Genomic DNA, 27,550 nt, shown 5'->3' with positions numbered 1-27,550 from the left:
TGAAGGGCTTTGTAGTGAAGGCAGGAACTGAACTGCACAGGCTTCAGACCCTCTGGAAGCTGCCCAGCGTCTACACCTAGTTTGTGCTGCTGAGAGCAGGTCAGCCCTGTGGGCTCACCCACAGCACGACTGAGCCCAGCTTGACGGGGGGGACCCTGCCCTGCTGCCCACAGGGCTCCAGCCTCTCTGCCCAGAGAGCGCTCAGGAGCTGGCCACCGCTGGGAGCCGAGCCCCGGAGCAGCTCGCACACGGGCAGCCGGGGGGCGCTGCCGGCTGAGACGAGGCAGGCCCCCTTCCAGCGCCCCTCAGTGCAGGTGGGACGCTCTTCTCACAAACTGGAGGAAGGCCTGGGTGGGTTGCAGGGGTCCTGCCAGCGCCTGGGAGCTCAGGCCGGAGCCCCGTGGAGGAGCTTGCCAGGCACACTCCTGGCCCGGATCCTGGACCCCTGACTGGCTTCAAGCCACTACAAGTGGTCGTGAAAACCTCACTCTACACCAGCACCTCATGGGGCCAAGTATGGACAAAGATGCCTGCTGCCAAAAAAAGGATTTTAATAAAGTGCCTAAAGTTCTCTGCCAGAAATGAGCTGATCTGACCTTTTCTCAGTTCAAGCCCGGTGGGGGACCGGGCTTAGGAGATGATCCGCAGGCCAGGCTTGCTCTCCTCCACGGCCCGCAGGCGCTCATCCACCGCCTCGGTCCAGTAGATGTCATACAGGCTGCAGGGGAGGAGCGGGGAGGGGAACGGGGTGAGAGGAGCCGAGCGCCCCACCCCACCTTCACGCCTCACCTGCCTGTCCCTGCCCACCTACACCCCGCCACCCCCGCCCCACGGCCACTCACACCAGCTGCTCCAGGCCGCAGGCAGGCTGCTCCAGGCTGCCCAACAGCTGCAGGACGCCAGGGTCGCCCAGGCCGTTGTTGCTCAGGTCCAGCTCCCGCAGGCTGCGGCTGGCCAGCAGGAGTGAGGCCAGGCCGCCACAGCTGCTGTTTGTCAGCTCACAGTCGCCCACCCTGGGCAGAGGGTGGAGCTGCGGTCAGGCGGAGGGCGTGCCCCCAGGCGGCCACCTGATAGTGGGGCACCAGGGGGTCTAGGTCCTGGGCATCCCCACCGTCAGCCCCGGTGGACATACCCCCCCCAGCAGCTCACCAGAGCACCCGCAGCACAGTGCCCGGCTGGCCCAGGGCCTGGCACAGCACGTGGACGCCCGCGTCGCCCAGCGGGTTGCTGCTCAGCTGCAGCTCCAAGAGGCGCTTGTTCTGGGTCAGCACGGAACCAAAGTGCTGGCAGCAGGCGGCCGTGAACCCGCAGGACTTCACCCTGAGGGCGGCAGGGGCTGTAGTCGCCTCGGACCGCACTTCTGGGGTCCCCCAAGTGCGCACCATGCTTGGGCGGCCATGGCGCCCTCCTGGCCGCTCCCCCCAGGACCCCAGCGCTGTCGCCCCCCACACCCCGCCCCGTTCGGCCCCGAGCACCCGCGGCCCCTCACCACAGGGACTCCAGCTGGCAGCCGGGCTGCAGCAGGCTCTCGCACAGCAGCTGGGCGCCCTCGTCCCCCAGGCCGTTGCCCGCCAGGCTCAGCTCTTTCAGAGTCTCCTTGGCCTGGAGGATGCGGCAGAGGTCTCTGCAGCCGCTGACGCTGAGGTCGCACTCCCAGAGCCTGCGGGGTGGGGTCCCCGTCAACACAGAGACCCTGACACACTCAGGGGTGCCCGTCTGCCCACCCCGCCTGGGGACGGACTCACCACAGGGTCCTGAGCTGGGAGCTGGGGCTCAGCAGGCCGGGGCATAGCTCCGCCAGGCCCGCGTCGCCCAGCCGGTTGCTGCCCAGGTCCAGGTCCTTCAGTGAGGCCTGGGAGGCCACGATCCCACACAGGTCCTTGCAGTTGGCCGCCGTGAGGCCACAGTTCTCCAATCTGGGGGCACAAGAGGCGCCGGGAGCTGGGGAGCCCCCGCCCCGCCCCTGCCCCGCCCTGCTCCACTCCCGGCCACAGCTTACTTGAGCGTCTCCAGCTGGCAAGCGGACTCTGCCAGGCCCCGGCACAGCACCTGCACGCCAGCCTCGCCGATGTCATTGTTGCTCACCACGAGCTCCTTCAGGTCCCGCGTGGCCCTGAGCACCGCGGCCAGGGGCTCGCAACTGGCGGCCGTTAGGTTGCAGTACTCCAGCCTGGGGGCGGGCAGCAGTCAGCCCTGAGCCTGGCCCAGAGGACACCCGTCCGGGTCTCATTTCCCCCCGCCCCGGTAATGAAGACAGCAGAGGCTGGTGGGCTCCCAAGCCGGACAGCACAGGGGCCGGGGGCTGTCTCCCTGGTAGAGACCTGGCCCAGCTGGGCCTGTCGGGCTCAGCCTCCTCCAACTGACACTGACCCCATCTAGGCTCCCCAGGGCCACTGGGCTGCCTCAAAGCTCCCTGCAGGCGATGAACTGGGAGGGAGGCTGCCCAGGGCAGACACGCCACACAACGCAGGGGGTGGCGGGGGGTGCCCGGGGCGGTGAGGCCAGGCAGGGCCCCGGGGAAGGCACACTCACTGCAGCTTCTCCAGGCGGCACTGGGGGTCCAGGAGCCCCTCACAGAGCAGCCGCAGGCCGGCATCCCCCAGTGGGTTGTCGCTGAGGTGCAGCTCGCGCAGGCTGGGCAGGGAGCGCAGCGCGCCCGGCAGGACCCTGCAGCCAGCTTCCGTCAGGCAGCAGTTCTGGAGGCTGGAGACACGGGGCGTCAGGGAGCCCGAGAGCCAGCCAGCCCCCTACGAAGACAAGCCACCCGCGGCTGTGGGAGACTCGGGGCCCAGGGCAGCAATGACGGGCGGCGCACCTGAGCTTCTGGATCTTGCAGGTGGGGCTCTGCAGGCCCTGGAGGACCAGGAGCACGCCGCCATCGCCCAGCTCATTGGTGCGCAGGCTGAGCTCCGTCAGGGACGGGTTGGCCTGCAGCGCGGACCCGATGTCCTTGCAGCGCACCTCCGTGAGGCCACAGTCGTCCAGCCTGTGGGCAGACACACCGTCACTGCACACAGCGGACGGGGAGCGTCCTGTGACAGGGCAACAGGCAGGAGGCCACGGGGCTCTGAACGGAGCAAACAGGCTGCAAGGGTCAGACATTTTTTCTCTCTCTTAAGCGGCAGCAGGAAACAAACTGCAAATGTCAGATTAAATGGCAACCCACTCCAGTGTTCTTGCCTGGAGAGTCCCAGGGACGGAGAAGCCTAGTAGGTTACAGTCCACAGGGTCCGAAGAGTCGGACACGACTGAGCGACTTCACCTTCACACAAATTTTACAAAAGGTCACTTTTAAAACCCTGTGTTGCCATGGCAACACCTGGTTCCTGCAGGCCTCTTCTCAGCCTTGAGCTGCTGCAATTTCCTCACGTGGATGTTCTCTTGAGCTACGTTAATGAACTGTGTTCACCCGAGACTGTCTTCAAGTTGGTTCTGCCTAAGACTCAGAACCCACTTGCCTAACACCAGTATGTGTTACTCACACGAATGTTCTCTTAAGCTGTGTTGATGACACGATGTCCTTACTTGGAAACCTGCCTTTCCTCAAGATTTCTGTTAACTGTTTCATGGCTTGGGATGACTCACCAGATGCCAATGTTATCTCAAAATGCATATTGTGGGTGAGGGGCCTGGTGCCAGTCTCTGAGTTTTGGGACACCTTTCTCTAATTCAGCTCAGTTCAGTCGCTCAGTGGTCTCCGACTCTTTGCAACCCCATTAACCGCAGTATGCCAGGCCTCCCTGTCCATCACCAACTCCCGGAGTCCACCCAAACCCATGTCCATTAAGTCGCTGATGCCATCCAACCATCCTCTGTCGTCCCCTTCTCCTCCTGCCCTCAGTCTTTCCCAGCATCAGGGTCTTTTCCAATGAGTCAGTTCTTCACATCAGGTGGCCAAAGTACTGGAGTTTCAGCTGCAGCATCAGTCCTTCCAATGAACATTCAGGAAGGATTTCCTTTAGGATGGACTGGTTGCATTTCCTTGCTATGCAAGGGACTCTCAAGAGTCTTCAACACCACAGCTCAAAAGCGTCAATTATTCGGCACTCAGCTTTATAATCCAACTATCACATCCACACATGACCACTAGAAAAACCACATCCTTGACAAGATGGACCTTTGTTGGTAAAGTAATGTCTCTGCTTTTGAATATATTATCTAGGTTGGTCATAACTTTTCTTCCAAGGAGTAAGTGTCTTTTAATTTCATGGCTGCAGTCACCATCTGCAGTGATTTTGGAGCCCCCAAAAAGAAAGTCTGACACTGTTTCCACTGTTTCTCCATCTATTTCCCATGAAGTGATGGGACCAGATGCCATGATCTTCGTTTTCTGAATGTTGAGCTTTAATTAAGCCAACTTTTTCACTCTCCTCTTTCACTTTCATCAAGAGGCTTTTTAGTTCCTCTTCACTTTCTGCCATAAGGGTGGTGTCATCTGCATATCTGAGGTTATCGATATTTCTCCCGGCAATCTTGATTCCAGCTTGTGCTTCTTCCAGCCCAGCGTTTCTCATGATGTCCTCTGCATAGAAGTTAAATAAGCAGGGTGACAATGTACAGCCTTGACGTACTCCTTTTCCTATGTGGAACCAGTCTGTTGTTCCATGTCCAGTTCTAACTGTTGCTTCCTGACCTGCATACAGATTTCTCAAGAGGCTGGTCAGGTGGTCTGGTATTCCCATCTCTTGAAGAATTTTCCAGTTTATTGTGATCCACACAATCAAAGGCTTTGGCATAGTCAATAAAGCAGTATTAGATGTTTTTCTGGAACTCTCTTCCTTTTTCCATGATCCAGCGGATGTTGGCAATTTGAACTCTGGTTCCTCTGCCTTTTCTAAAACCAGCTTGAACATCTGGAAGTTCATGGTTCACGTATTGCTGAAGCCTGGCTTGGAGAATTTAGAGCATTACTTTACTAGCGTGTGAGATGAGTGCAATTGTGCGGTAGTTTGAGCATTCTTTGGCATTGCCTTTCTTTGGGATTGGAATGAAAACTGACCTTTTCCAGTCCTGTGGCCACTGCTGAGTTTTCCAAATGTGCTGGCATATTGAGTGCAGCATTTTCACAGCATCATCTTTTAGGACTGAAAATAGCTCAACTGGAATTCCGTCACCTCCACCAGCTTTGTTCATAGTGATGCTTTCTAAGGCCCATTTGACTTCACATTCCAGGATGTCTGGCTCTAGGTGAGTGATCACACCATCGTGGTTATCTCGGTCATGAAGGTCTTTTTTGTACAGTTCTTCTGTGTATTCTTGCCATCTTCTGCTTCTGTTAGGTCCATACCATTTCTGTCCTTTATCAAGCCCATCTTTGCATGAAATGTTCCCTTGGTATCTCCGATTTTCTTGAAGAGATCTCTAGTCTTTCCCATTCTGTTGTTTTCTTCTATTTCTTTGCACTGATCGCTGAGGAAGGCTTTCTTATCTCTTCTTGCTATTCTTTGGAACTCTGCATTTAGATGCTTATATCTTTCCTTTTCTCCTTTGCTTTTTGCTTCTCTTCTTTTCATAGCTATTTGTAAGGCCTCCCCAGACAGCCATTTTGCTTTTTTGCATCTCTTTTCCATGGGGATGGTCTTGACCCCTGTCTCCTGTACAATGTCACGAACCTCATTCCATAGTTCATCAGGCACTCTATCTATCAGATCTAGTCCCTTAAATCTATTTCTCACTTCCACTGTATAATCCTAAGGGATTTGATTTAGGTCATACCTGAATGGTCTAGCGGTTTTCCCTATGTTCAATTTAAGTCTGAATTTGGCAATAAGGAGTTCATGATCTGAGCCAAGTCAGTTCCCAGTCTTGTTTTTGCTGACTATATAGAGCTTCTCCATCTTTGGCTGCAAAGAATATAATCAATGTGATTTCGGTGTTGACCATCTGGTGATGTCCATGTGTAGAGTCTTCTCTTGTGTTGTTGGAAGAAGGTGTTTGCTACGACCAGTGTGTTCTCTTGGCAAAATTCTATTAGCCTTTGCACTGCTTCATTCCGCATTCCAAGGCCAAATTTGCCTGTTACTCCAGGTGTTTCTTGACTTCCTACTTTTGCATTCCAGTCCCCTATAATGAAAAGGACATCTTTTTTGCGTGTTAGTTCTAAAAGGTCTTGTAGGTCTTCATAGAACTGTTCAACTTCAGCTTCTTCAGCATTACTGGTTGGGGCATAGGCTTGGATTACTGTGATACTGAATGGTTTGCCTTGGAAACAAACAGGGATCATTCTGTCATTTTTGAGATTGCATCCAAGTACTGCATTTTGGACTCTTTTGTTGACCATGATGGCTACTCCATTTCTTCTAAGGGATTCCTGCCCACAGTAGTAGATATAATGGTCATCTGAGTTAAATTCACCCATTTCAGTCCATTTTAGTTCACTGGAGGTACAGGTCAGCAGTGGACTGCCGCAGGGACAGGGGCTCTGGGTGCAGCAGGCCTGGGCATGGCGTGAGCCCTCTCGGAGGTCACCATCAACCCCACCACTGAGCTGCCAGAACCTACACAGGACTGGGAGGCAGACTCTTGGAGGGCACAATCGCCCTGTCGTGTCTGACTCTTTGCGACCCCAGGGACTTTACAGTCCATGGAATTCTCCAGGCCAGAACAGTGGAGTGGGTAGCCCTTCCCTTCTCCAGGGGATCTTCCCAAGCCAGGGATCGAACCCGGGTCTCCGCATTGCAGGTGGATTCTTTACCAGCTGAGCCACAAGGGAAGCCCTTTCTCTAATTAGCAGACTGCTAGCAGCTATATAACACCCGGCTACGGACTAGCAGGGGGTCACTCTTTCTGCCCCCTTCGGATGTCTGTTCAGAAGCTGTCTCCTTTGTGCTTTAATAAAACTTTATCACACAAAAGGTCTGAGTGATCAAGCCTCGTCACTGGCCCTGGATTGAACTCTTCTCCTGCAGAGGCCAAGAATCCTGGCATCTTTCACGGCTCAGCAACAACCTTTCACTTGGGCCAACACTGAACAACACAGGTCACAACACATCTTACGATGAGAGAGGAAAACGTGAGTAGAGCATCTCGTGAAACTGATGGCAACTGCAGATGACGGCACACGGAGGGACGCGTGCCTCCACAGCTTCCACGGGGCACAGGCAGCGGGCACAGTGCCTGTCCACCTCCAGGAGACAAACCTGGAGGTTTCTCAGTCCTCCAGACGCAACAGCTCGAGGGCACGGCCCCGCTGCAGGTCCCAGGGAGGCCAGCGCGGAACGTGCCAGAGCGCGACCCAGCACCATTGCCATGCAACTAAGAAAACAATCGAGTCGACACAGGTGGGAGGGATGCCAGCTCTCACCCGGAAAAGACAATCAATAAGTGTGGAAGGGATGCAGAAATCAGAACCCCAGTTGGACAAAGTCCCAGTAATGCTGTCTGGCAAGACCCACCAACAGATGCAAAGACAGGTGGGCAAAGCTCTGAGCAGAAGCAAAATGTTAGCAGAGTCTGAAGGTGTCTCACCCCGAGAACCGGCAAGACCCCCTCATCAGCAGCCACGGTGACCACCGGGCGTGACCGTGTGGCACCACCGGGACAATGCCCCCGCGGCACAGCACGCCAGGCAGGACACGCTGCCACTGTGCTGTCTGCCCAAAGACGCGTGACTCAACCACGGGAAGGCGTCAGAGGACCTTCAGCAGAGCCCCAGCAGGCAGACCCCAACGTCACGCAGCCAAAGACCAGGGGGACAGAGAGGCCATCACAGACAGGAGGGGCCGTGGGGGCTGCACAACGCACTCAGACAGGCCGGCGACGCGAGCCCAGGCCATGTCGGCGCCCCACCTTGACCAGCACCCCAGGTGATGGGGCACAGGGGACCCTGCCTCGTTTTTGTGACTCTTCCGTAAACCTAAGACTACTTCAAATGAATCCAAAAGGAAAACGTGAAGCAGACAGGCTCTTGTCTCTTGCTTGTGAGCCCTGAGGAACTTCTGGGTTAGAGGGCTCGTCTGGGCTCAGATTCGGCCACAGCAGGGGGCACACTGCCCCCAGGAGCAGGCTGCAGCACCTTCATGCCCAGGGGAAGGGGACAGTCCGACCTGCAGGCCCAGCCAGAATGGGTTTACCTTCTGCTGCTAAGTTGCTTCAGTCGTGTCTGACTCTTAGCGACCCCATGGACTGCAGCCTACCAGGCTCCTCCGTCCATGGGATTTTCCAGGCAAGAGTACTGGAGTGGGGTGCCATCGCCTTCTCCAGAGTTTACCTTCAAATGGCTGGAAAAGTACAAAGAGAGTAATACTTCACGCCGCAGAAAAACACGCAAGGTCTGTATCGTGCGTCTACAAGTGTGAGGGTCTCCCTGGTGGCTCAGCCAGTAAAGAGTCTGCCTGCAACAAGGGAGACCCAAGTTCGATCCTGGGTCAGGAAGATCCCCTGGAGAAGGGAATGGCAACCCACTCCAGTATTCTTGCCTGGAGAAGCCCATGGACAGAGGACTGGGGGGGCTACAGTTCATGGGGTCGCGGAGAGTTGGACACAATGGAGCGACTGACACCTCGACTTTCTCTAAATGACGTGACCCGGGACCACAGCTCACCCCCGGGAGGGTGGGCCCCCAGGTCAGCGGGCACGGCGGTCCTACCTGACCACCTCGTACTGCTGGATCAGAGGCAGCAGCTCCGTCCAGCGGGCGTCGCTCAGCTGCTCACAGTGGATGTCCAGCTTCATGGTGTGAAGTGAAGGGTCTCCTGGCAGAGGCAGCGGAGATAGGAAAACGTTTCAGCCAAGCTCTCAAGGTCTGACGGGCCAGAGCCACTGGCGGGCAGCACCCCACAGGGCCCCAGGAGAGCACACCCCAGGAGAGGCTCCCGCCTGCCGCGCTTCCCTGCTTCCATGCCTCTATCCACCTCACCGCCAGGATCAGGAGTGGGAGGGGGCTCCCTGGCAAAGACGCCACAAGCCGCAGAGCTCGGGGCGCCGCTGCGGGAGCAGAGGCGGCTCCCATACCCCAGCCCACACTCGCAGCCTCCCGGGCACCATCCGCACAGGAGAAAGCGGGAGCGCGAGCCTGCCACCCAAAGCTCTGCCTCTTCCCTGCCTGAGCCGGGGCAGCGGGGGAGCAGGGGGCCTGAGGGCCAGAAGGCCTGGAGACTCAGCTGGGGGCACAGGGGCTGGAGCCGATTCCCAGGATGCACCTGGGCCCTCCCCAGCCCGAAGCCCCTGCAAGGGGGGACAGGCGCCTGCGGTCACCAGCAGCTCCTCAGGGGCACCGGCTTCAGGGGCCCTGGACAGGGGGGCTGGGGACCCCAGGCCCAGTGACCTGCACTCGAGGAGCCACCCGGGGCGCCTGCTCCCACGATCCCTCCAGGCGCTGGCAATCGGTGCAGGGCACGCCCTCCACCTCACTCTGACTCAGCCCGGGGACCTGCCCCTGAGAAGCCAGCTCACCAAGGAGGCTGAGCGGAGGGAGGCCTCTGGCCAGCAGGTCTGGGATAGGAGGGCCACGCAGGGCTGCTGCTGCCTGTGGCCCAGAAGGCGGGGCCCGCAGGAGAGGAGCCCATGGGGAGCCAGGAGCTGGGGGGCTGCCTGGGTTCGGGGCAGGGAGTGGGTTTCATACAAAGAGCAACCGTTCAGTGAAGACCAGAGCCTGGAACCCACACCTTCCCAGGTCTCCGGAAACAGGGTGACCCAGGCCCATGTGAGATTCCTGGGAGAACAATGTCTCACTTGTGTGTGTCCGAGCCTGGCACGGCCCGGCCTGGCTCAATGGGGGACGCCCCTCCGTCTGCAGGCTGACGGAGCCCACAGTGGGCAGAAAGCCAGCTCAGGCAAAGGCTCTCACTCCTTTCCTGCAGGGAGAGCTCTGGTGCTAACAGTCAGGCAAGAGTCACAGACTCGCGTCTGCGCCTCCCGGCAGGGAACCTGCTAAGAAACTGAGGCCAGGGCACGGGTGCCGGGCCACTCCACACGTCATCACGGGACGGGCCATCCCTGGAGAGGCCACCCAGCTCACTGTCCAGAGCAAAACCAGACCCACCCCACCCCCAGCCCAGGGTGTGGCCAGCCCAGCCCTGACTCAGAGTCCTGTCATCCCAGGAAGGGGGCCAGCAGGCGGTCCCAGGCCCCACGGACCAACGCTGCTCCCCACCTGCGCCCTCGCCCTGCAGCTGCCTGGCTCCCAGCCTGACAGGAGGGCTCTCGCCTCTCCCTGGTAGGAAGCAGATCCCAGCAGCTGAGACGCCCCAGCCCTGACCCGACTTCTCCTGAGTATTCTTCCGTTGACGCCGGGGCTTCGTAGCCTCCAATGGACACCCATCCCTTTGAAAATCCATGAGAAAGTATAAACTTCCCCCAAAGACGCTGTGTGTACAGCCTCCTCACAAGCCCCGGGTGAGGCTGCCTGATCTGGGGAGGAACAAGAACGCGTCCCGCCCACGGCCTCCTTGGGAATCAGGACTCCCACCAGCGGGGCTGCTCCCTGGCCGAGTCACGGCCAGCGATCTCAATAACGGCCCCGAATTAACGCTTAAAAGCGCGGCGACTTAAAAGCAGCTGCGCAAGACCGCGCCGGACACAGGCCCGCGTCCCTTCCGCCTCGGGTACGGCCCAGCCTCCCCCGGCGCCGCGCGGTTACCTCTGCGGGGCGCCGGGGGCGGCAGGCAGCGGGGGCGCGCCGCGGCCCGTGCGGGGCCACCCAGGGCCGCCGCCGCCTTCCACGCGCGCCGGAGGCCCCGCATGTGTCCGGGGGCCTGGGGTGAGCGCAGGGGCGGGCCGGGGCCACCCTAGGGAGCGGACTCCCGATGCCCCCGGCCCGCGCCTTTCCTCGGGCCCAGGAGTCAGCCGCCCCGCGGCCGGTGGCCGGAGGACCCCGAAATGCCGCGGCGCCCCGCTCCCCCCGGACCGCGGATCTCACCTCCAGCCGCCGCAGACCCGAGGGCCGAGCCGCCTCTTCCGCCAGGCGGGAGCGAGGGTCACGGCCCGGGCGGGGCCCTGCGGGCGGGGCCTGGCGGCGCCGGGGCCGAGCCGCCCCGAGGCGGGCGCTCGCCCACCGGGGACCCCACGGCGGGACCCCAGCCCTCCCCGCCCGGCCCGGGGTCTTTCCGAGACGCGCGCCGAGCCTGTGCCCCCGAGCAAGGCTGCGCCGCTTTCCGCTGAGCCGGGCGGAACCCGCCGTCCCCGGCGGACTTGGCACTTCGCCGCCCAGCACGGGGCAGGCCGCCTCGCGGGGAGGCAGCGCCCGGGGGGCCGCGACCACCCCGCGGAACCGCGCGACGGGGGCTTCCTCTGCCTCCTCCCACCCGCAGGCGGACGTGGGCGTTTCCCAGGGCACGGAAATCAGATACCTGGTACACTTCTTAAAAGATGGTATTTGTCCTGGCTGATGAAATGCATGTGAAATGCGTGTGTGTGTAAGCAGGCGTGGGGGGGGGGGGGTGTGGGGGTGTGTGTGTGCGCGCGCACACGCACACACACAGACATGGTAGGGTGTCCCAGGAGAGAAACAGGCCCGGCTTTCCTGACAGACGAGAAGCCATTTTGGCCAAAGCCATTCCGTGATCTAAGCCTGGGCAGGATCCCGGCTCTTAAACAGGTCTTAGTAATTGGCCTTAAGGGGAAAGTAATGCAGAAACCAGCACTGCTATCAGGCGAGAGAAGTAGCAGCAGCGAAGGCGGCACGCCAGCTGCAAAGACTCTCGGTTCTGTTTCTCTGGTGACGACGAGCCCGCGGTCTCAGCCACCGGACCTACTGGACGGAAGGGGTGGAGGTGACCTCCTCCGACCCTCCTGACGTCAATCACACAAGCCTTGGACCCTGGCGGGAGACAGCGCTATGGGAAAGGGCACCGGGGTCCTCCTCACTCGCTCTGAATAACAGAGCCTTTCTGCTCCCATCTTTGGCTTGTTTGTGTCTTTTGGCTCGAGATCCACCAAGAAGCAAGCCCAGATTTTCAGGTAACAAATGTGGAGCGTGGCTTGGGTAAGCACTACACACCCCTCCCTTTCTGTGTGTCAATCAAGAGGAATATTCACGCATGAGCCCAGGAGACATGATCAAAATGTCTACAGCGTTTTGCAGCTGTCCAGACCTGCAACAATCTAAACGTCTATCAGGAAAACGGCAAAAGCGTCACAACACACCTGCCTCACGCCCCTCTCGGCCTTACCATGCGCGTCGTGACTTGGCCCACCCTCGTGACTGCACGGCAGCCTTCAGCAAAGATCGTTAGGAAACTTCAGGGCGGTGTGTTTATTACTCACGAGTGTTGGAGTTCACATGGCATACCTGGGGCGACACAGTAAGGTGGGGACTCACAAGGGGCGGGGGGGACGCGGGGTGGGGAGGGCAGGCGGGTGGGGTTCCGCTTTTGCCAGGGTCGAGCACGGCAGCCTAGGGAATGGAGACCCAAGCTCTCATCCTCCAGAAGAAAACGGTCTGACATCTGCGCGTGCGCCCCCACTGCTCCTGTGCACACAGTTCCATTCTACAAGTAAAAATGAGGCAGAAGGAACAGCAGGCAGAATAACAGCCCCCAGAGACGCCCATGCCCTAATCCCCAAAGCTGCAAGTTACCTTAGTAAAGGGGTCTCTGCAGATGCGACCAAGTTAAGAACCCTGAGATGGGGAGACTATCCTGGACGACTTGGGCAGGCCCACGTCATCATAAAGATCCATAAGAGAGAAGCAGACCAGCCAAAATCAAAGAGGAAGAGCGACAACGGAAGCAGCAGCTGGAGTCGCCGAGCCTTGAGGGCTTGAGGATGGAGACAGGCAGCCTCTAGGCGCTGGAAAAGGCGGAGCCCGGAATCTGAAAAGAATCCGCCTGTGGATGCCTCCATTCTAACCCCCTAAGGCGCATTTCAGACTTCTGACCACGGCAAGAAGGTAGATGCCCCCCTTCCACCCCCAGAGTAAAGCAACTGGAGATTCATTCCCTGTGGAGGAAACTGGAAGACAAGAATAGCAGGACAATTAAGGGAGGAGGCTGGGCCCCCGCCTAAACCACATATTCCTCATTCTAGAAGCCAAGAGACCATCCCTAACACGAACAGAAAGGCTCCTTGGAGGTCAAAGGGCAATGATGCTAAGCTACTCACAGGGCTCTGTGGCAGACTCTGTCTTGGCTAAAAGTTTCATGGGCACACACGGGAGGGTCTGTGACATACCAAACACGAGTATGGCAAGGCTGCATATTGTCACCCTGTTTATTTAACTTCTCTGCAGAGGGCATCATGTGACATGCCAGGCTGGAGGAAGTACAAGCTGGGAGAAACAGCATCAACCTCAGATATGGAGACAATACCGCTCTAATGGCAGAAAGTGAAGAGAAACCAAAGAGCCTCTTGCTGCTGGTCAAAGAGGAGAGTGAAAAAGCTGGCTTAAAACTCAACTTTCAAAAAACTAAGATCATGGCATCCGGCCCCATCACTTCATAGCAAATAGAGGGGAAAAGTGGAAACAATGACATATTTTCTTTCCTTGGGCTCCAAAATTACTGTGGACAAAGACTGCAGCCACAAAATTAAAAGACACTTGCTCCTTGGAAGGAAAGTTACGACAAACCTAGACAGTGTAGTGAAAAGCAGAGACATCACTTTGTGACTGCGGTCTGTGAAGTCAAGGCTGTGGTTTTTCCAGCAGTCATGCATGGATGTGAGTTGGACCATAAAGAAGGCGGAGAACTGAAGAACTGATACTTTTGAGCTGTGGTGCTGGAGAAGACTCTTGAGAGCCCCCTGGACTGCAAGGAGATCCAACCAATCTATAGTAAAGGATATCAACCCTGAATAGTCATTGGAAGGGCTGATGCTGAAGCTCCAATACTTGATGATGCAAAGGGCAAACTCACTGCAAAGACCCTGATGGTGAGAAAGATTGAGGGTGGGAAGAGAAGGGGATGACAGAGGATGAGATGGTTGGATAGCATCACTGACTCAACTGACACGAGTTTGAGCAAACTCTGGGAGATGGTGAAGGACAGGAAAGACTGGTGTGTTGCAGCCTACGGGGTCACAAAGGGACAGACACGACTTAGCAACTGAACAACAAAGAATAGGTATGTATACACGAATATACGTAACTATGTGGACAGACTCGTAAGCAACTAACGCCATGGCCACCGCGCGTCACTGTGGAGGAGGAGAGGGACACGCCGAGCTGACTCCAGCTTGAGAAAGAAGGAAACTCCATCTTGCATTTTCAGTGAACTTTGGACTATGTGCCTGGTAGCCATGGGTATAACATACCTACGGCCCAATTGTACTCCCGGACTGATAAACACCAGATTCTATACCAAGATTTCCCATGGCCAAAAAGAATGCAATAATCCCCTATGTAGTCAATCGCCTCTGTAATCTTTACGGCCCCCATTGGTGTGGCAACAGCACCCACTCCAGTACTTTTGCCTGGAAAATCCCATGGACGGAGGAGCCTTGAAGTCCATGGGGTTGCTAGAGTCGGACTCGACTGATCGACTTCACTCTCACCTTTCACTTTCATGCCTTGGAGAAGGAAATGGCAACCCACTCCAGTGTTCTTGCCTGGAGAATCCCAGGGACGAGGAAGCCTCGTGGGCTGCCGTCTATGGGGTCGCAGAATCGGACACGACTGAAGCGACTTAGCAGCGGCAGCACAGTGTATAACCAGCTGCCCCTTCTGATTATGAATCATGGCTGCAACCTGATTGTATCTCCCTTTAACACTGTCCAGGCTAGGGTTAAGGAATTTGGGGATGTGGGCTTGAGCAGTACATTTAAGATATATAAGGTTTTCACAAAAGTCGATCAGGGTCCCTAGCTAAAGAGGAGACTCTGCCTCTGACCGCTGGTGTACTAAACTGCACTCCACTATCCACGCTGTCCTTCTGAGTGAGTTTGTTTCCCGGAGCGTTTAACTATAACAACTGTTCAGACGTATTCAATATCGGCAACCAATCTCCACAGGCTGACAGTTTTCAGCTAGCCCTTGTCACAACCTGAGCCCAGAGCCACCGAGGCGCTGTCCCACTTACGTCATTCTCTTCCCCACGGGAGCTGCCCGCCCACCTCCCAGGGCCTCGGGCCAAAGCTGCACGAGGCCGGGTGGCTATCCCAAGGCCCAGCACAAGGCGGGGAGCCACCCGGGCGAGTGCGCTCTGCCAGGGCTGTCTGTCCTTCCCAGGGTCGGTTCTGCGGGGAATAAGGTCGGGGGTTACTCAACTTGAGAAGGAAAGTCTGACTGGCCAGCCCTCGGTTGTGTAACTTGCACGACCCCAAAGAGCGGATCCCACGATCACGCGGGCGAAGCGAGCCAGGAGGCGACGCGCAGGCGCAGACTGAGCGCCGCGCGTCGGGGCTCCCAGCGTGCCCCGGGAGGAGGGCCCGCAGGGGGCGCGCACGCGGGAGGCGCACTCGGGCGCCGTGACGTCATCGGAGCGCGCCGGTGTTCGCTCCTCCCGCGGGGGTCCGCCTCACGGGCCCCGCCCCGAGAGAACTCAAAAGCGTCAGTTCTTCAGTCGCGCGGGGGGGGGGGGGGGGGGTGGGGAACCCGACCTAGCGAACCCCTAGACCCTTCTCGCAAGCGCGCGTCTCCCCGGGCTGCGTAACCTCAGTGGCGCCCGGCGCACGTCCACACACAGGAAGACCAAAGCTGCGTCGGTGGGAACTGACTTCGGGCCGGTCAGTCATCTGTTTGGCCCACCTGCTGATAGACTGCGGGAGTGACTGACTTAGACACGACGACGGACCGTCTCCAGCCTGCACGCCCGGAGGAACACGGCCTACCTCCCACCGAGGGGCTGCCTTGGGGCCCGAGCTGCGGCGGGGCGCAGAGTGGGGGCGGGGCCTCGCGCCCGCGGCACCGGGCGGGGGCGGGGCCTTGGGCGGGCCTCACGCTGCGGCGGGGCGGGGCCTGCGGGGCTGGACCCGATCCTCAGTGTTGGGGCCCGCGGTGGGGCGGGGCGCAGAGTGGGGGCGGGGCCTCGCGCCCGCGGCACCAGGCGGGGGCGGGGCCTTGGGCGGGCCTCACGCTGTGTCGGGGCGGGGCCGACTTAGTCACGCCCCCAGTGGGCTGGACCTGATCCCCAGGCCAGCAGCCCACGTGGCGAGAGGAAGAAGCCTCGCAGGGCCCGGGACGTCAGCGAGTCAGTTCTCTGACTTGGAGCAAAGTCTGGATCTCAGGATTCTGACAACTGGAGCTGGAGAGCAAGACAGAGACAGTGGTTTTGAAAGAAAGAGGCAATTTTGTAACTTAAAAAGATCTGTAATCTATGGGTGTAATCTATCCATCTAACATAGGCAATGCTGCTGCTGGTGCTAAGTTGCTTCAGGCGTGTCCGACTCTGTGCGACCCCATAGACGGCAGCCCACCAGGCTCCCCCGTCCCTGGGATTCTCCAGGCAAGAACACTGGAGTGGGTTGCCATTTCCTTCTCCAATGTATGAAAGGGAAAAGTGAAAGTGAAGTTGCTCAGCCATGTCCGACTCTGTGCGACCCCATAGACAGCAGCCCACCAGGCTCCCCCGTCCCTGGGATTCTCCAGGCAAGAACACTGGAGTGGGTTGCCATTTCCTTCTCCAATGCATGAAAGTGAAAAGTGAAAGTGAAGTTGCTCAGCCATGTCCGACTCTTAGCGACCCCATGGACTGCAGCCCACCAGGCTCCTCCGTCCATGGGATTTTCCAGGCAAGAGTACTGGAGTGGGTTGCCATTGCCTTCTCCGAACATAGGCAATGAATGGTAAGAATTCAGTGTCTAACCTAAATGTATTCCTTGACTCCTGCGTGCCTGAGTGTGTTGTAGGTGCTGAGGATTCAACATTGAGCAGAACAGAGAAATCGCTCATGGAGGGAAACTCCCTGATGGAGGGGAAGGCCAGGCCCAGAAGGGTAACCTGCAGACTGGAGCTGGTGAGGAGCGTGGCCAGCTGTCTGCAGACTGAAAGGAAGAAGTGGTGCCCAGCTGAAGGAGATAAAATCGAGATCTGAGTAAAACTCCTGAGGAGGGAAAGGAAGGTCTGGAAGGACCTCCCCCGCATTTCTCACCTGTGCTTGTCGATTTTGAGATACCCCACAAAGCTGAGTACAGCAGGTCACCACCACGCATGCGCTGGACCCCTCCCAGAGTGTGCTGGCCACAGTGGGGGCCTGTGGAGTTCACTGGGAATTATGTCATTGTGGTCATTTTTAACTTAACCTGATTCACCTGGTTGAGTCCTTACCTTTCTTTCTTGACCATGTGGCTTGTGGGTCTGAGTTCCCTGACCTGGGATTGAAACCAGGCCCTCTTCAGCCCTAGCATTTTGAACTTCCAAATGGGGTCCCTTTTTTCTCCCCTCCCTGGAGAGCACCTAGCATTTCATTTGGTGTGGGCTTCCTGGTGATGGATTCTGCCAGGTTTTTTCTCTGAAAACTTCTTTACGTTCTTTAGTTTTCAGGAATATGTTCATTGGGTGTAGAAGTATAAGCTGGCTTTTATTTCTGCTAGCATTCTGAGGATGTTATTCCACTGTCTTCTGGTTTCCATGCTTTCTGTCATTCTTACTATCACTCCTTTGAAGATGGCATGTCTTCCCAGGTGCTCTAAGCTTTCTTCTTTATTCTCAGTCATCAGGTTTGCTGTGCTGTGCCTGGGTATGTTTCCCTGTGTCTCCCCTTCTCGGAGCTCACTGCCCTGGAATCTGTGGCTCGGTGCTCACTGCGCTCCTGGACTCTGTGGACCAACTTCTCTCGTCCGTCTGGGGAAAGTCTCAGCTTGTATTTCCTCACGTGTTTTGGATGCCTCACTCTCTTTCTGCCCTTCATCTAGAACTCAGTTAGAAATATTCTTGACCTTTCCGCTGAACCCCAGTGTCTGTTGTGCTTTGCACTAGCTTGCACGCGCTTTCGCACTCTGCCTCAGTCTGCACGGCCCCCTCTGAGCTGCCTTCTGCTTCACTGACTCGCTGTCTTACCTGTAGGCCTGCCGTCACAGCCGCCGCTGAGCTCTTGAGCTTAGTTACTCTGTTTCTCCTTAGAAGCTTCATTTTGTTTGTGTCCAGGGCTCCCCGCCCCCAGATTTGTTCATCTTCTTTCACTCCTTGAGCCCGTTCAGTGTATTTCTTTTAAAGTCCTTGTCAAATAGCTCCACTGTCTTCATCTCTGTTGGGTCAGTTTCTGCCGCCTGTTCCTTTAAATGCATCTTATTTCCTGATATACCTCTTTACTTTTGATTGAGCGTTGCACAGATTATATTTAAGAACTTATAAAGACGGATTTCCCTGGTGGTCCAGTGGTTAAGAATCCACTTTCCACTGCAGGGGACATGCTTCCATCCCTGGTCCAGGAACTAAGATTCCACCTGCCACAGAGCAAGTAAGCCCACGTGCACCACCGAGCGCGTGTGCTGTAGAGCCTGTGCGCCGCGGGAGAAGGCCCTGCACACAGCCAGAGGAAGCTCACCAGCTGCAGTGAAGACCCATCGCCGCCAAGAGGGGCTGAAGTGGGGCGGGTGCACAATGTCGTGTGAGTTTCAGCTGCAGCACAGAGACTCAGGTAACACATGAGGGAAGGATTTTAAGACAAATAAATGGAGAGTCCTACATGTCCATTCACAGAAAGACTCAACATAGTGAAGATCTCAGTTCTCCTTAAGTTGCTCTACAAATTAATTAGAATTCCAGTGAAAATCCCAGCAAGTCTTTTTGTAGATAGAGACAAGCTGCTTCTAAAACTTACACGTGGAGACGCAACGAACAAGAATAAGTTACACAGTTTTGAAAAAGAAGAATAAAGTGTGAGAATCACGTTTCCCAACTTAAAATTCAGGGTGGCTTTCCTTTAGAATTGACTGCCTTGATTGCCCTGCAGTCAGACTTCCCATGAGAAGCAAACTCCATCGAAGCAACGATGTGTGTCCTGATGTTAGTGGTGTTGTCTGGAGGGATGGTTGTTTGGAAAGCAGTCTGGCAAAGTGGAAATGATATGTGACCTTTGACCTAGAACTTTCTCTCCCGGAAATCAGGCCACCCCACAGAAGGAGGACACAGGGAGACTGTTTAGCTTTGCCTGTGGTGGCAGAAACACGGGCTCCTGGGGAGACTGTGCTGGACTCCCACTAGCGCAGCCCCAGCCCTGTGTGAGGCTGACCCCAAGCTCCAGGTCCCGGGAGCACAGCAGAGAGGGCTCCAGCCAGGGAGAGGAGGAGAAGGAGGAGGGGGCAGAGCCATGTGGAGCGAAGAGCCAGGTGTGGACCAGCGACAGCCATGTGTGCACAGGCCGAGCACGGCAGCTCGTGGGATGCCACGCAGATGCAGGAGGTGTGTCAGCAGAGGTGAGACGCTGCTTCACGGGCCTGCTTGGGGGTCCTGCTGGGCACAGAGGTGGGAGAAGTCACGGTGTGGAGCTCCATGACGTGAACTCATAAAACGGAGGGAAAAGGCAGGTTTTGTTGCTGCTATTTGCTTGTTTTTTCAGCTGTGCTGCGTGTGGCTTGTGAGATCTTAGCTCCCCGAGCAGGGATCGAACCCGGGCCACTGGCGGTGGGTGCCAAGTCCTAACCACTGGGTTGCCAGGAGATTCCTGAGGTCGTGGTCTCAGAAAGATCACACCTAACACGTACCCACAAATGCACACCTGTGGGTGGACACTTGTAATGGAATTAATGGAGACTGTGAGATCTCGGCTGCTGCAGGTGCTGGCCAGGGGCGCCCAGGGTCTCACTGGAGCAGGGGACACTGTGGCCCCTGGCTGTGAGGATGATGTGGGCGGGAGGGTGATTGGGAGCCTGGAGACCAGCCTGCTCCTCCTGGCTGGTCAGCCCTCAGATGTGGTGCCCTCCAGTGTCTGTCAGGAAGGGTCTGCTCCAACCACAAGGGTCTTCGTTCTGCTCAGGGGCCCTGGAGGACTTTAAGAGGAGAAGGGTCTTTAGAATAAAACCTTTATTTCCACAGTCAGTGTGTCTGGACACATATTAGTAGGTGGTTCCTAAAGGAAATCAATCCTGAATACTCACTGGAAGGGCTGATGTTGAAGCTGAAGCTGCAATACTTTTCTCACCTGATGCAAAGAACTGCCTCATTGGAAAAGACCCTGAGGCTGGGAAAGATGGAGGGCAGGAGGAGAAGGGGACGACAGAGGTGGCATCACAAGTCAGTGGACCTGAATCTGAGCAAATTCCAGGAGGTAGTGGAGGACAGGGAAGCCTGGCGTGCTGCAGTCCACGGGGTCGCAGAGTCGGACACGACTGAGCGGCTGAAGAGCAGCAACGAGCGAGTGCGGAGGAGCGAGGGGCACCCCGGGCGTCGTCATTCCCGGGCACGGGCCGGCAGGAGGGGCCCGCAGGAGGGTGCCACGCAGCGGAAGGCCCACGAGAGGCAACACGGGGCGCCTTGTGGACGGGCGTGGGGCCGCCGCCAGCAGGAGGAGCAGCCCGGGGGCCGCCTGGCGAGTGAGTCTCAGGAGCCGGCGGAGTCCGGAGAGGAGCCCCTTCGGCCCCCGCGTCGTCCCCCACCAGCAGGCAGACGCCCTGTCCAGGACAGGCTGCTGGGGGCCAGCTCTGCTCCCAGACCTCGGGCCGGGGGCCGGGCGGAGGCAGCTCTGGTGCCACAATACAGGACCTCCTAGCCCCCGTTTCCCCAAAGGCCTACGTCCAGAGACACCGCTTTCCTCAAGGAGGCTATGAATAGAAAGCTTGCCTGCAGCTCCTAGCTCAGCCTGACCCATTTCTGCCTCAGAACTGCTGGCGTCAGTGTCGGGCCTCTGCTGTACCCTGTAGACGCGGCACTTGGGAGGAGACACTCTTCCTTCTGTCCTGCAGTTTGAGGAAATGACCAGCGCTGAAGGACAAGGAGTCCGTGTGCCCAGGATTACCTCTGAAACAGGACACGTGGGCGGCTCTTTGCCAGGACTCGGCTTAAAGTGGTGTGGGATGCAGTCTTGTATTCCTCAGGTTGTATTAGCGCTTGTCGCCGTGAGTCTGTGTCATCGGGGAGTGAGAAGCAGGTTAGAGAAACGTTGTAAGGAGGAGAAGATGCACGGCTGGAAGGCATGTCATGTGCAGGCAGGTGACTGTTGGCACAGGAGGGCCCACGACCTGGGCCTGTGAGGACACGGCCCCCGTGCCCCAAGGGCCGGCTGTGGGCATCTGGCCCTTGCAGCGGAGAAATCTCTCTCTCTCTGGAGAGAGAACCATGACCGTCGGGTCATGGCTGTGGCCCCCGTGCTGCGGGGCCACACCTGCGCCTCGTCCCCACGTAGGGCTGTTGGGAAGGGGCTGCCGTAACGCGTGCTTTCATTTCTCCGGGGCGCTCATCCAGGTGTGCGATCACAAGGCCATGTCTTGTCGGTGAGGAGCTGCCAGGGGGCCAGGAGGGAGGGGCCGGTGCCCGAGGCGTGGCCCCGCGCCCTCGCCCGCCGCAGTGGCTGTGCAGCACGTCTCTTGTGGCCCTGAGCTGCCCTCGCTCTCAGCAGCCTCGCCTGCTGTGCCAACCACAGTCAGCAGAGACCAACGGTGAGGACAGGCTGCCCAGTGGTGGCGAGGAGCGCAGCCGGGTCTGGGGAGCAGCTCGCGCGGCAGCCTGCTGGCCACTCACTCAGTGGAGAGGCTGCTGCCTCCGTGCCCTGGCTCCCTGGGGGCTGTCCCTGCCCTGGGGTCCCTGAGCTGCCTGCTTGCTGGTAGACACGCTCGTGAGCTCCAGGCCTTTGGAAGGATCAGCTCCCAGGCCTCCTGTGACCTCCTTCCTCCTCTCTCACTCAGAGGCTCTGCCCCATTCTGCCACCAGCCTCCTACCGCCCCAGCCGCCCACCATTTCCAGGGTCTTCGGTGACTCTTAAACCAGATGAAGGCTGGCATTTCTGCTGAAACACGTGGTTGCCGCCTCCTGTGCCTGTCAGCGTTGCCAGCTTGAAGTATTTCTAATTTCCTTATGATGTCTTCTTAGAACCATTAACTGTTAGAGCTGCTTCCAAATGTACGAGGTTGCCTTTGTTTGCTAACGACCAACAGGAACTTTGTGAGGCCCGTGGTGCCAGTGCCTCTGGGCTCCGGGCGCGCCCAGCAGGGCCCTCCCCAGGCTCGGTGTGTTTTTGCTACAGGTGTATTTTTTAAATGTTCTCAAGCTTTTGTTGTTTTTCCCTCAAACATCAGATCACACAGGCACATACACATTTCATAACCCTTTCTTACGGTCACAGGCCCACGAAGCACGTGCCTCGCGACCAAACAGGTTTGTTTCACAGCTCGACAGGACCAGCTCCTCCAGGAAGCCCTCAGGGTTTCTTCAGACCACACCCAGGGCTGGATGAGGGTACCACCCACCCTTGCCCCTTATCAGGGCAGGATTCGTGGGGGCAGTGCCTCCCACCACCCAGTCCATCTTCTTCCTGGGATGGGTGGGCCGGGGGCTGAGACACCTGGGAGAACCACCTCCTGAGCCTTCCCTGCCCGAAGCTGGGATGTCTGCACGGAGCCCTTCACCTCCAGCCCTGGCAGGGCTCCGTGGGGCTCACCTAGGAGGAGCTGCTGCCCCTGGTCCCCGGGTGGCCTGGCCACCAAGCCACGGGCCTCTCCTGGCTCCGAGGGCTCGAGCTGAGCCTGGAGCCCGGTAGGAGTCTTTGCTGCAGGTCCGAGTGGCTGGCCTCTGTGCCCACGTGCAGGAGGATGCAGGGTGCAGCTGCATTCCAGGTGCCACGTGGGTCAAGGCTGCCCCCGGGCCCCCAAAGCACCAGCATTCACGGATCAGGCCAAATCACGGGCTCTGACTCAGCCCCACCTTGGACCTCCTGCCGCCAGGGGCAGAAGCCCGTCCACGCGCCTCACACACGCCCGGCCCCTGGTCAGGCCGTAACGGGCTTCCGGCTCCGACTTAGTGGCAGAACCTGTTCCTCATGAACCCTCAGGCAGCGCTTCCCGAGGTCTGCCCTCCCCCTCGTGTGCGTTGCACAGACGCTCAAGAGGCATGGGCAGCCCCTGGTTCCACGCGTCCCCTCGGTCAAGCCCGTCAGTCATGTGTCGAGGCTTCTGTGGACTGGTTCATTTCCGTAGGACACGTTGGTTATGACATGCGGGATGGCAGGGCGCCTCGTCCCTCTCAGTTTCCATGGGTTTGCGTTTGTTGAGGTTGTGAGAGGAACACGGTTGGGTCACCTCCCTTCCTGGGGGCCCCATCTCCATGCGGTGTGTCCCCAGTGTCCCAGCCAGCGTGCCCTCCCCCACCCCTACTGTCTGCGTGTTGATCAAAACTGCTCTTATTTTTCTGTTTGTTTACTTTCTCCCTCAATCTTTATTTTTTAATTGAAAAGTTTTAGTTTATTTGGCCTTCGCTGCTGCACGCAGGCTCTCCAGCAGCAGTGGGTGGGGACTGCTCTTTGCTGGGTGCACAGCCTCTCATCTCCGCCAGCCTGCGTGCAAGCCAGGCTCCGGGGCCAGCGAGCTCCGCGGTTGTGACGTGTGGCCTAACTGCCCCGCAGCTCGCCTTGTGGACTTCAGGAAACCGGGAATCAGGACCACGTTCCCAAGTGCTTCCCGGTGCCCAGTGCTGGAGAAAACAAGCCGGGAGTTGGGGGCAGGCCGGGTGGGCGGGCTGCCTTCCTGAGTCTGGGGAGGAGGCTCGGACACCCAGGGAGACGCGGTGGATGGGGCGGCCCTGTGGCAGGGGTGCTCCAGGCCAGGGCGGCTGCTGTGCTGGGGCCGGGCTGAAGCTCATGGACTGAAGCAGGAGGCAGGCGGGGCCCAGCTGCGCAGGATGCCGCCTGCGGGTGAGGCCCTGAGTGTCGCTGCCCAGCCGGTTCCTGCGGGTCAGGGGCCGTGCAGAGCGAGGCTGTGGATGCAGCGCTGGCTGAGCTCCCAGTCAACCCCTGTGCCCTCCCGCTTCCCTTCTGGTGGGGCCCCACCTGACCCCTAACCTGGGGGCAGAAGTGACAGCAAGCGCTGAGCTCACACCCCAGGCCCCTGCCCTCCTGGCCCTGGGCCTGGTGAGCAGCCCCGGCACAGGGCCCGCTCTGGCCCTCCCGGCTCAGGCCCTTCCCACTGGGAGGGCCCTGCCTCTGAGCCCCGCCCACGAGAACAGAGGGAAGGAGTGAGCGGCGGGAAGGCCTGCCGCAGCCTGCCCTTCCGGGGCAGCCCTGGAGCCTGCGCCGCCCTCCGTGCCCGCAGCCGCCCCTGGGCGGAAGGTGCACGGAACCGAGGAGCAACCACGCGGCACCAGGATAGTCGGGGAGGGACTAGCCGCAGCAGCCGCAAGTCACAGGGAAAGCTCACTCACGCCGCTGTAACTGAGGAAAGCCTTTCTAAATCACATAGAATCCTCCATGCTGCTTATAACAGACTCAACCACATGAAAATCAAGTATTTGCTTGGGGAGGAAAACCCAAATCAAACTTAGAGGAAGATAGGAAACTGTGGGAAAATATTTCCAGATCTAATGTCCTTAATGTGTGAGGAGTTCCTACAGATCAATTTCTTAGAGGGCAGAAGGGTGGGAAATGACACGAACAGGTAGTTCACAGTAGAAAGGAAGCTGACAGAACACGCTTGTTCATCTCACTAAGAGATGCGCAGATTGGGAGCAGAGCAGTGTCGCCGTGCACTGCTCACCACAAGGGGAGGTCTGCGGGCCCAGGAACCTGGGAGGGTTCCGGCCGGGGGTCTGTGGGTTCCACAGAGGAGACAGACCGCATCCTCCGAGGCGGGAGGAGCAAGTGCTTGGAGCCCCCGTCACACCAGAACAGGGGTGCCTGTCACTAAGGAACCCTAGTGGAGCATGGTGCACCCACTAAATGCAGGTCACACAGCCTTTAACAAAGACACACCCTGGGAGGGCGTGGGGAAGATTCCGGAGACTGCTAAGTGGAAAGGGCGTGACGTGATGCTATGTGAGACACAGAGGCCATACCGGGCAACCATGGCGCGCCACCTCCTTTCTCGAGGGAGCGCCTGGGCTCGGGAGGGGGCCCAGGGGTGGTGGGAGAGCACAGACCTCCCAGCTGAGACCACAGGGTGTCACGACCCTCTCCCGCGGGCAAGACACCTGCAAGGTAAAAGGCTCAGAACCACCCTGACCTCTGACTTGGGGTCCCACCGTGGGTTGGAGTGGCAGCAACCCCACAGCTCCGCCCACTGCTGGCACCCACTCTGCTTCATGTCTGTAGGCAGTTGGAAGCCCTCACGGGTCTCTGATCCTCACTTGACTGCGCTGCTAAAACCCACCCAACCCGACCCTGGTCCATCGTTACAGACAAGGCGCAGCTCCAGCAGCTCAAGGTCAGAAAGGTGAGCACCATCGCCACCCTTGAGCCTTGTGGCCACGCTGGGGCAGAGGCCACGGTGGGTAACTTCACTCCCCTGGGCTCCAGCCGGGCCAACACTGACCCCCAGCGCCAACCACGGGCCAGGCGCATCCAGCCCCCTCAGCAGTCCATGTGGGGAGAGCTGCTGCCAGGGGTGCCCATGTCCTTGAAAGGAGCCCAAGGTCAGAGCTTAGAGTCCTGGCCCAGAGGAGGCGGGAGAGAGGATGCCGGAGGGAGAGGAGGCGGGTAGGTGGAGCCGGAGGGGGGTGGATAGCAGGAAGAGGGGTGTGGGGTGGGGGATGGCAGGAAGTAGTGCTGGGGGGAGGAGGGAGTGGGGAGGACGGAGTGGGGCTGAGGAGGATGGACAGTGGTCTGGATCGGGAAATGGGGAGAAGGCCGGAGAAAGGGAGGGGGTGAGGGGCTGGTGGGTGCAATGTTGCAGCCGCAACCGAGGGAGGAAGAAGGATGGAGGGGCAGGGGGTGAAGGGCAAAGGGCAGAGGAGTTGGGAGGCGGAGGCATGTGGCAAGCAGAGCTTCAGCCACTCCAGGGCCCCACGCTCGTGTCCGGGACCCTCCCGTGTCTCTCCTCCTGCCCCAGGTCAGGGACACAGGCCGCAGGAGTCTGTCTTCCCTGGGGGCCGAGGTGGGGACGCAGGGCCTCAGCCCTCGACCCTTGCAGTGCCCTGCCCCTGGTCCTCTCCATGAGTCTCACACACCCAAGCCGTTTCCCAATTGGCCGGGCCTCCTGTGCGTCTCCAGGCCTGAGTGGACCCTTACTGTGAACGGGACGATGTGGCCCTTCCCCTGCGCAGTGTTCAGAACTGTGGACGAGAGACCCTCAGCCACGCAGGCCCCTGAGGTCGCGCGTGTCCTTCCCCCGACCAGTGCCCTCAGGGTCGGCCAGGGTGTCCCCTGGGCAGATCACCAGCGAGAACCGGCTGCAAGGAGAGTCGAATGGAGGTGTGAGCGCCGCGTGCCAGAGCCCCATGGTCCTCCGAGTGGGGCCTGCCTGGGGGCGGGGGTCCTGGGGCTGAGACGGTGGGAATCTGGTCAGAGAGCTTTCCTTCAGCTCTCACAGCGCCAAAGGCAGGTGTTAAAATATCCCGCTCCGTGGTTTTAGCGTATTCACAGGGTTACGCAGCCATCACCCTCTGTCCACATTTCAGCACCTCCTCAGAGCCCCTCACTCACCAGCAGACCTGCCCCTCGCCCCTCCCCCAGCCCTGGACGCCACTAACCCGGTCTCAGTCTGTGGACCCGGCGGCGCGGGACGTTTCGGCTCAGTGGCATCACGGAGTCTGTGGTCTCTTGCGTCCGATTTCCTCCACGGAGCAGCGTGGGCAACCACGTGTAGCCGGATCAGCGCTTCCGGTCCGCGGTCCGGAAGGGCTGCCGGCTCTCCCCGGGCTCGCGTTGCTGGGAGGAGCCGTTCCGTGTGACCCAGATGTGCACGTGCCCTTGGCCTCGCCCTCGGGAGCTGGGTGGGTTTTGGAGAAAGGTCTGTCCGCATCCTCTGTGCGTTTTCTAACTGAGCCGCTGCTTTTCACTGTTGAGTTAGGAGTTTAATGTAGTCTGTATACTAGGCCCCTTACCAGATAGGTGATTCACAGATATTCTTTATTCGTTGTGTGGGCTGTCTCTACATTTCTTGATGGGGTCATCTGAAGCACAACTTTTCATTTCGATAAAGTCTACTTTATCCATTTTTTTTCTGTGGCTCATGCTTTTTTTTCCCCTTGGTTGTGCTGAGCAGCACGTGGGATCTCAGTTCCCCGACCAGGGATCAAACCTGTGCCCCCTAACCGCGGGGCCACAGGGCAGTGCCCTGTCGCTCGGGCATCCGCTTAAGCAGGGCGTGCTCCCGGAAGCCTCAGGGCTCCCTGCCCCGCGCGCGTCTGGCCTCTCCTTTCCTCACACTCAGGGCCAGGGCAGGGTGCGCTGCACTGTGCTCGGCACTCCTGCTGGGCCTTCTGGCTCCCTTCCTGTCCTGTCATCGCATTGTGACAGGATCTCTCAGGCGGCTGGGAGGGGAGCTGGGAAGTGGAAGTGTTAGGAGTGTGCATGCAAGCCGTGACGTGCCAACCTGGGGTGCCACCCAGCTGGGCAGAGTGGTCTTCTCCCCTGCTGGTCAGACAGACCAGAGCGCTTAAAACAGGGAGCCGGCTTCGCTCATTTGATCTCCGAGGCTCTTTGGTGCCCTGGGGTGTCTGGGTTTTTGTCTTGCAAAAACGATGGAGAAGCGGGAGGCCCTGCTGGCCCTGGACTGAGCAGAAATAACAGCCAAATATGAGGAAGTGAGGCCTGGCAGAGGTCAGAGCCCAGGACAGGCAGGTGAGTCCTGGCAGGGATCTTAGGTGAATCAGGTG

The 27,550-nt window shown here is 58.6% G+C and overlaps 2 protein-coding genes across 6 annotated transcripts; one reads left to right on the top strand and one right to left on the bottom strand.

The window, feature by feature from the left end:
- Positions 530-15,739, bottom strand: RNH1 (ribonuclease/angiogenin inhibitor 1). Of its 5 annotated transcripts, none has more exons than XM_018043067.1 (10): positions 15,623-15,739; positions 8,588-8,693; positions 2,816-2,986; positions 2,533-2,703; positions 2,000-2,170; positions 1,746-1,916; positions 1,490-1,660; positions 1,150-1,320; positions 843-1,013; positions 530-718 (listed from the first exon to the last, which is right to left on the bottom strand). In XM_018043067.1, exons 2-10 carry the CDS (start codon positions 8,671-8,673, stop codon positions 631-633), a joined length of 1,371 nt encoding a protein of 456 aa, XP_017898556.1. In that variant the 5' UTR covers positions 8,674-8,693; positions 15,623-15,739; the 3' UTR covers positions 530-630. The 5 variants fall into 5 exon arrangements, with proteins under 5 accessions (XP_017898556.1, XP_017898555.1, XP_017898557.1 ...); XM_018043066.1 differs by lacking the exon at positions 15,623-15,739 and adding an exon at positions 15,143-15,262; XM_018043068.1 differs by lacking the exon at positions 15,623-15,739 and adding an exon at positions 12,111-12,229.
- Positions 23,990-26,849, top strand: LOC102186937. Its single transcript, XM_018043063.1, has 3 exons — positions 23,990-24,932; positions 25,047-25,167; positions 25,944-26,849. The coding sequence occupies exons 1-3, from the start codon at positions 24,659-24,661 to the stop codon at positions 26,302-26,304; spliced, it is 756 nt and encodes a 251-aa protein (XP_017898552.1). The 5' UTR covers positions 23,990-24,658; the 3' UTR covers positions 26,305-26,849.

The sequence above is a fragment of the Capra hircus genome, chromosome 29 (assembly GCF_001704415.2).
Source record: "Capra hircus breed San Clemente chromosome 29, ASM170441v1, whole genome shotgun sequence".
NCBI classification, from domain to species: Eukaryota; Metazoa; Chordata; class Mammalia; order Artiodactyla; family Bovidae; genus Capra; species Capra hircus.
Note: the sequence above shows the minus strand (reverse complement) of the source record. Positions and strands in the feature narration are given on the sequence as shown.